At 37.0% G+C, this 12,861-nt stretch overlaps 1 protein-coding gene across 1 annotated transcript in view; it reads left to right on the plus strand.

Moving 5' to 3' along the window:
* The window catches only part of LOC137244431 (putative leucine-rich repeat-containing protein DDB_G0290503), a 242,858-nt gene that overhangs the window by 203,439 nt on the left and 26,558 nt on the right, over window positions 1–12,861 (plus strand). Inside the window, exons 5-6 of the mRNA XM_067773419.1 lie at window positions 2,499–4,860; window positions 5,987–6,182. Of these exons, the coding sequence (XP_067629520.1) occupies window positions 2,499–4,860; window positions 5,987–6,182 (2,558 nt within the window). The remainder of the gene's footprint in view (window positions 1–2,498; window positions 4,861–5,986; window positions 6,183–12,861) is intronic.

Genomic DNA, 12,861 nt, shown 5'->3' on the forward strand with positions numbered 1-12,861 from the left:
TAGGAAGGGTGACCCTACAGGAGAAACCTTGCACAAAGTATCTAGGAATCATCCTAGACAGTAAGCCGTCATGGAAGCTCAACGTGGAGGAGAGGGGTGGGGCTTATCGCCCTCTCTTTCTCATTGGATTTTTTACAGCGATTGTAAGCCCTATCCTATACTACGGAGTTCTTGTTTGGTGGAAAGCTACACAAAAAGCAAGCTACCTCAAAAACTTATAGGTGGTATGCAGACTATCAATGCTTAGCATTACGGGAGCCCTGAAAACAACCCCGACAGCTGCACTGTATACCATTCTACACATTCCACCTTTAGACCTGGTAGCAAAGAACATAGCGTTAACAACTGCAACCAGGTTCGGTGCCTCGGTTCAGCTTGAGCGCCGACCATATGACCATATTAGTATAGCGGCATCAATCACAAGACGAACAGACTACCTGATTCCCTATCTGCGCTTCGAGGGCGATCTTAAAGCCACAATAGAGGTGGACGGTTGGCGCAAGGGTGCTCAAATGGCGGACGAAGCGATACATGTGTACACAGATGGTTCCAAAGTAGTGGAAGGAGTAGGGTCTGCGGTATACTGTGCTGATCCGGAAATAAACAGATCCTAAAGGCTGCCGGATTACTGTAGCTTTTTCCAAGCGGAAATAGTAGCCGTAACCAAAGCAGTAGAAATCCTGGAAGAAAATAGCCCAAGCTGCAATCGTGTTATCTTTTATATTGACAGTCAAGTAGCAATTAAGGCAATAATCTCGCTTACCACAGCATCTAAATGCGAGTTAGAGTGTAAGCAGTCCCTGGAGAGAATCGGGACAGGGAGAAGCATACATCTATATTGGATCCCAGGGCATATGGGAATAGATGGGAATGAAAAAGCGGATGAATTAGCTTAGAAGGGCGCATCCCACGCTCCCAACGCTTTTATTGTCTGATCAACGCCCTATATTTTAATGATATATTATTTTCTAGCTTTTAGTATTATTATTACTTAATGTAAGTATTGTTTTCAATAAAACCGTTTAACTAAGGTTAGATTAGGTTGAACTGGCCGGTCCAAGAGGACCTCGCATAGACTGAATGAGTCCGTAGTGTTACCAGAAGTTTGTTTTAACGACCAAACTGAAAACCCTATCATAAACCAGGACCTATGTTATAAAATAACTCCGTCCTCTTGGCAAATACTAGAAGCTTCCTAGGACTTAAGCCACTTGCTGCTTGCTTCGCTTAAGGTGCAGACTACGGGACGCCCTTGCGCGTGAACAGCAAGGAGCCGCAAAAGATTTATAAAAGTTACGAGGACGTAGGATTTTAAGGTCTAGCCCATACTTTAATCTTTGCTATCCATACTTTAATTTTTGGTATCGTGGGGATCTGCGCTTTAGTCTCCACTTCAAATCGCGTATTCTTGTCTTGCCTTTGGAGGTTTGGAACAACTTCGTCCAGCCACCGCAAGCTCGCGATATCATCGCACGCTATCATCGTCTCATCATTGTAGCCCTCGCGAATCCAACCTGGAACGGGACTGCTTGGTTCTTACTGCATCATCTTGAGCTTTAAGATAATAAGCTCCCTTTTTACAGACCTCCACCTCTCAGTAATCAACTTTCCGAAAGGATTGCTGCAACCAACCAGGACCACAGTCAGATACCGATTCCTTATCACTCATCCTCTCGAGAACAGCGGGAATATTAGTGTTACCTCCCTTCGGCCTATCCCCTACTTCCAGATCCGTGATTGGCACATCGCTACTTTTAACGTCCTCCCTCTGACTTACAGCTTTCGAGGTTGTTGCTTTCGACGCAGTTATTACCTCGCTATTAAACGTTGTATCTTTAATCTTCCGCTCGAGGTATCTTACTCCTCGGTTGCAGTACCGAGAGTTTCTAGCAGCATACCTTTTGAACTGCCTTCGACCTACATCTCCTGCCTTGCGGACCCACTCCAAGCGCTCGCTCTGGAGTTCAGTTGAGTCGACTCCTGCTCTCAAACGCCATCAGGAACACGCTTATTAGTGTGAATATGTTGACGACGAACTTTCCCACACGCATGCATAGCCAGCGCGGGTAAACGATCTGCGCTGTAAGCAATATCAGATAACTTTATGCAATCGAATTTGCAATTCATGGGAAGCGCATCGTCAGCAAATAATACTTAAATTAATCAAAGCTTTAGGCTTAGCGGTAGCATTTAGAATAATTATAAACTCACTTTGTATTTGGTATTCTTGAGCGATAGATGGTAAATATACTTTTAAACCCAATTTCAGTTGTTTTAACTCATTTACAGGTTACGATGGAGCCCCCACCTTTAACTTTTTGAGCGTCCGGATACCGGGCCTCTTAACTTATGTGTATGTATCGTTTTTTATTTAAATCCATTTTTTATTGCCGGTCGTTTGAATAAGAATCTGTATTCTGCATGTCTTTAAATAAAATATTCTACATACTCGTATATATGTATACGTTGATGAAAAATTTAAATCCAATTTTCTTTAGACTACTGCAATCGACTACTACAACAACCTCAAGCGACTCATATGGAAAACGTACAATAAAAGAGTCTGAAAACACGCTAACTAAATGTGAAAAAATTATCACACAGAATTCAAGTCCGATTAGTAATAAAGCAGAGTTAGAGCGTAATGAAAAAATATGTGCGTCCCAAGCTCCATTTCCACAAACGCCATCAGTCAAACTAATCTCAAAATATCCAAGATCTAATTCAAAGTTTGTGGGGGGAACAACATGCTCTGTACCCATAATACGTGCGAATTACGCTCTTGAATCTACCCATTCCCTTGAGGACCTTTTGCGGAAACGGGAATCCGATCTACGACGTCGTCGTGAGCACGTAGAACGCCTAATGCAATGGCATCGTCAACTCGACCAAGAAGAAGCTGAAGTTTTGCAAATGGAGAATGCAATTCTTAACTATAACGCTAAAAAAAATAAATTAGAGTCTATCGAACCCAAAAATGTGAATAACTATGAGAGTGACTGTAAACATTTAAAAAGTTCTAGTACTCAAACGAAAGTTCAACACCGGTTAAAAGAGATTGAAAACAGTTTGAGAGAGCTAAGTAGCATAGCGAACACACATATAACTGTGGAAAGCAACGAGTGCAGTGAGAACGATAAAATACATAAATCTGATGGCTGTGTTGGAATCTCTGGTGGTAAATTAAATAAATTATGGCGTCGTCTTACTTCTCAGGAAATCGAAAAATATAAACCAGATAAACACTACCAACTTTATAAGTCTGATTTGGAACGTTTATACGAAGAAGCTAAAGTAACAGTACTAAATGACTTTGCTCGTCACGAAGGTAGTTTAGCTGCTGATCTTTTAGAAAAAAGCATATCAATTATAAGTAATAACTTATCGCAAACAGTATTGCAACAAAAAAAACAAGAAAATGCCTCAATTCCATCATTGAATTTATGTAGCAGTTCTGGACCATCTGACAAGGATGAAGAATCGTGGGAAGCAACGTCTGGAAATTCTTTATTGCTTGGAAATTATAGCCCTAGCACTGCTGCTCAAAATTTTAATCAATTCAAATGCAATTCTGGTTCTACCATATTGCCCTCTTCTCTTAACCAATCATCTGAATTTAATATAAAACTATCTAAAAACAAATCGGAATTAAATTTAAATCCTAATATGAAAAATGTTTCACATCATGCAGGCCATGGTGATGGCTTAATGCGAAGTCTTTCTGATACTGCTATATATAATAAAGACCGTTCGACACAATATAGCGACGTACGAATATGGAAGGTACATGCAAATTATTCAAATGAGTCAAAAGGATATACTTTAATCAAAAAACAAAAATATATTTCTGACAACATAGAAACTAATGCAGTACTACCGCTGTCGTTGAGCCCAATAAAACAATCATTAGATGAACCAACGATATCCAATTTGAATTCAGTCAACAAAAACTTACCGCTAGCATTAGATCCTCCAACGGAAAAGTTGGCAAACATCACGCAAACCGTTGTTACTCCAATACAATTGGAAGCTTGCGGCGAATCTGAAGAATTTGCCTCGAAAAATAATTTATTTGAGTCATGTACAGCTCCCAGTAGTTTTAATACATTTTCGCTGCAAGTGTGTACAGATCTTAAACGCATTTCACAAGAACAAGAAAATCAAAGCAGCTCGCAGATTATATCATCATGTGTTAAAACATTAAGCAGCTCTGACGATAATAATGTGGCTACTTCACATGAACATACGAGCAATAAAAATTTGTCGGCGGCGTCTCTGCAAGAAACCAAAATGGATAGTAACAGCTCATGCACTAATGGCGATGAATCAAATATAAATCAGTCCATAAACGAAGTGGAATCTTTTAACTCAAAAACGTTTGTAAACGAATCAAACTCGATTCATTCTGATGAGAGTTATATTGAGAAGAAAGATCTAAACACATACGAAGATGACTTCGAAAATGATAGTAATGAGTTGACACAGATAGAAGATTTGTCGTTGCCCCATTTGGAATGCATTGTGAACACATCACAACCACAAGATTTTGTTGGCCAAGAAGTCGATTCAAAAGATACTAAAAATGATAACGAGATTGAGAATTTCAACAAATGCATACAGAATTCACCTGAAGCTTCATGTGCAGAGAGAAAAAACGACACAGCACGCAGGATTTCCGCTATTATACAAACTCAACTTTCCCCACCACCACCACCGCCGCCTCCACCGCCTTTATCTTCAGCAGATGCCACACGATTTCAAATGGCCAGTTCTTTAGCATCCAACTCAGTACAACTTATGCCCGACATTATAAATGAACTGGAAGTACGACGTTGCCAACAAATTTTAATGGAAAGCGAGGTATGTTACTAACCGGACAATTTTATTACCTACAGTGCATTTCAGAAGGTGTAGCTAATTTTCTGAAAGATTGTTCATATACATATATATGTATATTTCGAATTATTATCTTGTCAGTAATAGCTTGGGATCTTTTAGTACAACTTTGGCTCGATTTTTATACATATTTCAGGTCTAAAGTGAGCTGCCCTGTTTTTCCATATTTTTCGAATTGCATCTGAGCTTAGAGTTGCTGATCCAGTGATTTCTTAATAAATTTTCCAAGTTTAATGCCGTGCGCCAAGGTTGAATGGTGGTATGGATATAAATCTACCCGCTTCAAATTCTCTTCAGATGCATTTGATATGATTTTTGTCCAATAACAGACAGTACTCATAAGTCTGGTTCGAATAGTCACCGTTAATATTTTTATTTACTTTTTTAATCATTTGTATCTCGCACTTGTTAGGCTAAACGCTGGAGAACTTCCAAAATGCAGAACTATCGCCAGAGCAGTTCCCTTCCTGCCTCTTCCTGGCGCTTTATTTTTTTCCAAATTGATCAGCGCACTTCGCAAATGATTCGGTTTTAGTCGGGTCTATCATATTTTAAAACCGAAGCTAGCTTTCCTTTTACTGAGGTTTTCCGGCCTAGCCGAAAAATTCACTTTTTATCGAAATTGGGTTAGTGCACGATTCGATATCTGTAAATGTTAAGCTTTGCAGAAAATATTAATTTACACTGTAATGTCCAAACAACTGATTTTTTCCCGACAAAACCAAACAGGCCAGCGTTTCCAGGCATACATTTTTTATTTTTAAATATTTTGATTTTGGCAGCCCAAAAAATAATACTGTAAAAGTAAAAGGCATGAAAGCTTACAGTTTTTGACAAACACTTCAAAAACTTTAAGGGTGATATTCTCCAAAACCACTGTAATTCACTTTTTCGGTTATGCCGGGAAGCCACAGATTTAATATTCACACAGCCTTTCTTATTCAACTCGGAAACCAATCAAAATGCGAAATCAAAATTTGTGCTGTAAGATTTTGACGCATATCTCAGAGTTTTTGGAAACAAAAAAGTTATTACGAGCAACAATTTATTTTGAAAGGCACTTTATATCGATAAATTTGTATCTTTACAGAAAATCCAGCAATTCGAAAGTTCCGCCAACATTGTGCCATATATCTACGTTCGTGAAATTCCAAATAAACCCCCGCCTCCATACGTACCCCCTGCACATGGCAGTCCAATGACAACTATATTTCCGTCAGAAGAACGAATCAAAGAAATAAGTTATCGGCGCACACATGAACTCTACTGTGAACTTTCAAAGATCGGTAACATATTTTATAATTACACTATGCGACTTCGAAATGAAAATGAAAGAGCTTTTAAACATCCCCGGTTAACACTAAAGTTCCCTAATCCTATCAGGCCTGTTAAGAAATTATTATTATTATTTGTAATGATTACAGTTTTAATTCATCATTTTCTTTAGAAACCACTGAATGATTTTTTACCATTATTTTCCATTTTTGAAGATTATTTTCCAATTGATTGAAAAAAGCTCCCCATAATAAATACAAATAATAATAAATACAAATACAAATAAGGTTTTAAGGAGTTTTCCCATTCGAACCGAAAGTTTGAGCAGCTGTGGCAACGTCACACGTTCATTGAATGAACTCGAACCATATCCATGTTTATAAGCAGGGGCTGAAACTGTTATTCCTTTTATAATATAATTCTTTGCAAAACTATTAATTTTGGACTTTAAATATATTTGGATCAAGATAAAAATTATTTTCGGATTTTTATTTTTTGAGTCCGATAGAACTAGTTAAACTCGGACTTTTAAAAATAAAAGTCCGGAAATAAAAGTTAAATCCGGACTTTTATTTTTTAAGGCCAAAATAAAAGTCCCGCTTGATAACAAAGAAACAGCTTATCCGAATTAAACATTTTTATTTTTAAAAGTCCAAGTTTAACTAGTTCTACCGAATTCAAAAAATGAAAATACAGATTTTATTTTTATATGTGGACTTTTATGGAAAAAGTTCGAAAAATAACAAGGAAGGCTAAGTTCGGGTGTAACCGAACATTACATACTCAGCTGAGAGCTTTGGAGACAAAATAAGGGAATCACGATGTAGGAAAATGTACCTAGGGTAAAACCCTTGAATGTGTTTGTATGACATTGGCCTCAAATGGAAGGTATTAAAGAGTATTTTAAAAGGGAGTGGGCCATAGTTCTATGGGTGGCCGCCATTTCGGGATATCGCCATAAAGGTGGAACCGGGGTGACTCTAGAATGTGCTTTTACGATATGGGAATCAAATGAAAGGCGTTAATGAGTATTTTAAAAGGTAGTGGGCCTTAGTTCTATAGGTCGACGCCTTTTCGAGATATCGCCATGAAGGTGGACCAGGGGTGACTCTAGAATTTGTTAGTACGATATGGGTATCAAATGAAAGGTGCTAATGAGTATTTTTAAAGGGAGTGGGCCTTAGTTCTATAGGTCGACGCCTTTTCGAGATATCGCCATAAAGGTGGACCAGGGGTGACTCTAGAATGGGTTTGTACGATATGGGTATCAAACGAAAGGTGTTAATGATTATTTTAAATGGAATTGGGCCTTAGTTCTATAGGTGGACGCCTTTTCGAGATATCGCCATAAAGGTGGACCAGAGGTGACTCTAGAATGTGTATGTATGGGTATCAAATTAAAGGTATTAATGAGGGTTTTAAAAGGGAGTGATCCTTAGTTGTACATGTGAAGGCGTTTTCGAGATATCGACCAAAATGTGGACCAGGGTGACCCAGAACATCATCTGTCGGGATCGCTAATTTATTTATATATGTAATACCACGAACAGTATTCCTGCCAAGATTCCAAGGGCTTTTGATTTCGCCCTTTTCATTTTATTCTACTTGATATGGGAGGTGTCACACCCATTTAACAAAGTTTTTTCTAAAGTTATATTTTGCGTCAATAAACCAATCGAATTACAATGTTTCATCCCTTTTTTCATGGTATAGAATTATGGAATTTTTTTCATTTTTCGTAATTTTCGATATCGAAAAAGTGGGCGTGGTCATAGTCGGATTTCGGCCATTTTTTGTGCCAAGATAAAGTGAGTTCAGATAAGTACGTGAACTAAGGTTAGTAAAGATATATCAATTTTTGCTCAAGTTATCGTGTTAAGGGCCGAGCGGAAGGACAGACGGTCGACTGTGTATAAAAACTGGGCGTGGCTTCAACCGATCCCATTTTCAGAGGAAACAATTATCGTCATAGAATCTATGCTTCTACCAAATTTCACAAGGATTGGTTAATTTTTGTTCGACTTATGACATTAAACGTATTCTAGATAAATTAAATGAAAAAGGGCGGAGCCACGCCCATTTTGAAATTTTCTTTTATTTTTGTATTTTGTTGCACCATATATTTTACTGGAGTTGAATGTTGATATAATTTACTTATATACTGTAGAGATAATAAATTTTTTGTTAAAATTTGACTTTTAAATTTTTTTTTTTAAGTGGGCGGGTTCTTCATCCGATTTAGCTAATTTTTATTTAGCACATATATAGTAATAGTAGTAACGTTCCTGCGAAATTTCATCATGTTACCTTCAACGACTGTCAAATTACGGCTTGCAAAACTTTCAAATTACCTTCTTTCAAAAGTGGGCGGGGCCACGCCCATTGTACAAAACTTTACTAATTTTCTATTCTACGTTATAAGGTCAACTCACCTACCAAGTTTCATCGCTTTATCCGTCTTTGGTAATGAATTATCGCACTTTTTGGATTTTTCGAAATTTTCGATATCGAAAAAGTGGGCGTGGTTATAACCAGATTTCGTTCATTTTAAATAGCGATCGGAGATGAGTGCCCAGGAACCTACATACATACCGAGTTTCGTCAAGATACCTCAAAATTTACTCAACTTATCGTGTTTACGGACGGACGGACGGACATGGCTAAATCAATTTCTTTTTTCGCCCAGATCATTTTGATATATAGAAGTCTATATCTATCTCGATTAGTTACGGATTGCCGTTATGCGAACAAAGTTAATATACTCTGTGAGCTCTGCTCAGCTGAGTATAAAAAGGATGCATGATTCGACATGATATTGCTATAGGGATACCTGGGAACTCAAACATTTTCACCTAGGACAATTTTTTGACCAGGACTTTTTCGACTCCGAAAAAAAATAATTATTATTTTCCGTCCCTATTTATAAGTTTCTCTTTTATTCAGTCTTATAATACATCCATTTTTATTGCCTACCGTTCACATAGTATATCATAAATAAAACATGACGTGGCGTTGGTCAAGAGTGTTTTTCAACATACCGATCATGGCAGGAGTGCGGGTTTCAATCCCACACCCGGGAGAAAAGGCTCTAAAGAGATTTACAAAATATAATCGAAACAGCTGTCGCCTTGGCCGCCCTGATGTCGCTTTGAATCAATTTTAAATAAAATAAATGAAACAATTGAATATACTTTTTGTGAGACATACATTAAGTTATAGGACTAGTCGAGTATTCCCTCAGAACCGCAGGGAAAAATTTCCTGAAAAGCCGTAGTCAATTATGTATTTATACGTCTATGGTTGTAATAAATCTATTAAAATTTGGCGGAATATTTACTTTGACCACGTCTAACAACCAAATATTTGTACTTCAACGAACGTTTTCAAAAGCTCATAACTCTATATTTGACGTTGGAAACGTTGCCTTAGCAAATATAAGCTACGTACAGTGAGCAACTTTTTTCATTTTAAATTAACAAAATACACGGTTATGCATTTGCTACGTCATGGCAAATACGTAACATAAAAACCCGTAGTTCATTTTTTCAATTTTGTATAGCAAATAAACATCAAAAGAAAACAAAATATGCAAAGAAAAAATTGAAAACGAAAAAATGATGCTAGACCGTTTGCACAAAACCCTGAAATCCTTATTGTGTTTTCATATGAATCGTTGAAAATAAAGAATATACCTAAAAGGATATTTGAATTACATACCTCGTTAAAAAAACACAATTAAGTAACACTAAAAATGTATTTATTTGGTTTAACATTAAACCATATTGAGACAAACGTTCAAAAAGTATACGGAGATCTTTAAAATGTTGCCCTTCACTCTTATTTGCAACTAAAAGATCATCAATGGACGTGAAAACCAAATCCAATTCACTTACAACTTCATTGATGAATCTTTGAAAAGTTTGTGCTGAGTTCCTCAAGCCGAAAGGTATTCGAATGAACTCAAACATGCCAAAAGGAGTAGTAATCGACGTTTTATAAATATCTTCTTCTGCCATTGGTATTTGGTGATACGCTTCAACAAGATCTAACTTTGAAAATATCTTTTTATTTCTTAGATTCATATTAAAATCCTGAATATATGGTAAAGGATAGCGGTCAGGAACAGTAACAGCATTGTCTTCTAAAATCACCACAGGGACGCCAATAGTTACTCTCTTTTTTGGTACTAAATGAAGTGGTGATGCTACAGAGGAATTTGATAGTCTACAAATTCCAGTTTTAATTTGATTGGGTCTAGACGTTTGGGCTTTGGGAAAGGAAGATTGCCTTCTGTAACAAGTCTGTGAACTGTGGTATGTTTAACTGGTTTCAAATAATTTGGTTCTGCTATAAGGGAAGGAAATTGTTTCAACAATTTTTTGTCTTGATCTTCTACCGAAAAATTTTTGGAAGAGAGACATTACAAAAGTACGAAATTGTGTTAACTGATACATTTTTTAATGGATCTACTAAACTTTTTTTTTTAATATCAATGAGAAGCCCATATTTGCATAAAAATCTGCACCTATAATCGGTTCCGCTATAGCAGCGATCAAAAACACAAAACGAAATTCTCGCCTTAAACCTAAAATAACATTTACAAGTTTTTTTCCATATGTAAAAAATCGTTGAACCATTAGCTGCTGTTAAGACAATATCTGATGATTTTTTTGTACACGAGAATTTTGAAACTGGAAGCACTGAAATTTCTGCCCGCAAAAACTGTAATTTGTTTTCTTTGTCAAATATAAATAAGCGACGAGTTGATACTTCTGAGATTCCGTTATTTGTCGTTGCAACAAAGGAACATTTTAGTTTGTTGGATTACTATTTTTCACAAACGCACACGGTTCTTCACATCTCCTAGCTTTATTTCCGAATAATGATATCTACATAACCAGCTGGAATTATCACGAGATTTCGAACGATATCTAACAGGACTTCTAAAACTACTTGTTGAACGTCAGCTTGAATAACTCTGACTAATTTTACTTAATTCCAAATAAATGTTTGAAAATTTTCACAAATTAAAGATGTTCTCTTAACCAAATTAGTAATAACAGAATTTTCTTCTTTTGAATTTTGAGAACTGTTTATCAAAGCAATTTCATTTTTAGTGATAACTTCCCAAACATTATCAGCTAATTTAGTTAAATCATTTATGTCATTGGAATTCGAACTTGTTAAAATTTCATTCAAGTTTTTAGGTAATTTTCGCATCAAAAGTTTCTTTAAAATTTCTTGGCTGAAATTAGAACCAGAGATCGGTAAAATTCCGAAGGTTTACAATCACCCATTTCAGAATCGGACAACACTTTATCTAACTTCGCATTCTCACTTAAGGAATGTTTTTCAATCAAAATTTTTTTAATGCAGAATATTTATTTGTTTCTGGTGGATTTTGAATAAAAGCTAAAATGGTCATTATGACTTCCTGAGGTAATGCTGTAATAATATACTCGTATTTAGTTGTTTCTTGAGTAATTTTTTTAGTATTAAACTGCATTTCAGCATGTATTAACCATGCTTCAGGACAACTTGTCCAAAACTTAGGAAGTTTCACTGAAGTGGAAAAAATTTCGTTATTGTTTTGATTCGCGTATGGATTTATTATGTCATTTTGGGAAGAAGCACCTTCTAAATCAATAAGTGAATCGTTAACCTGATGTGTTGGTGTAGATGTATTTCTGTCGTTTGGTGGTGTGCGAAGCATAATTAAAATATAATATCAAAATTTTTAAAATAACGTTTAAAATTCAACGTTATTAAATGTAAAATATTTTTCTAAACCTCAAGAAGAAAAAGTTTACAATAATAATAAAAATATATTTATATATATTAATATACATATTTAATAAAGTGAATACTCACTTGGTCTTTCTTCGCTACACAAATAAAGAGATGTTTGTTTAGTTTTTTTCCTTAAACGTTATAATTTTCAAAATTCACTTTACACAGTTTAACTTTTAATAACACACTTTTGATATGCAAATATATAAAAGGATAACTTTCAATTCATATATAAAAGATATGCAAAGTAGTGAGCGCGTCCGCGGTTGCCGGCTATTAGTAATTGACTGGCCGTTCCAAATACCGTTGATGGCAGTGGTCGTTCGTTGGTGCCTTCCACTTCGCCGCGCACGGCTGCGCATCCGAATATACGGACGCCATCTAAATATTTATGAAGGCGGCTTAAACATCCTGCCCGCCCTGCAGGGAGGTGCTTGTAAGCACCTTCTTCAGCTCCTGCAAGGGGCGGATGGTAGTAGGCCTTGTTTGCCTTGTGGGTGCGCGCGATCGTGCGCTTGGCTGTCTTTGCATGTTTGGGGGTTTCCGCTGTTTTGTTTGCAGGGCGCGCCTTTTGGGCCCTACAGGCGCAGGTTAGTTCCCTCTCTCCGCGTTGGTTTTTCTTGGGTTTCGGCTTCCTCGACGGTTGGGTGTTTCGCTCCCTCTGTGCGGGGGCTTTGTGCTGGCCGCGTCGACCTTTCGGCCCCTCGTGTAGGAAGGTGTGATGTGCCAGGCCGCAAATTTTGCACGACCCTCGGGACCCGAAGTAAGCGCTGTGAAGTCAGCTGTGTCCTGGGATAGTGAGGTTAGAGGCCTCGAATTTAGAACTGCTTCAATACGCACCAACAACGTCGTGAATTCTTCGAATGTAAAGTTGTGGTATGCAGCAGTTTTTTTGAAGTG

This window comes from Eurosta solidaginis, chromosome 3 (assembly GCF_040869045.1).
Source record: "Eurosta solidaginis isolate ZX-2024a chromosome 3, ASM4086904v1, whole genome shotgun sequence".
NCBI classification, from domain to species: Eukaryota; Metazoa; Arthropoda; class Insecta; order Diptera; family Tephritidae; genus Eurosta; species Eurosta solidaginis.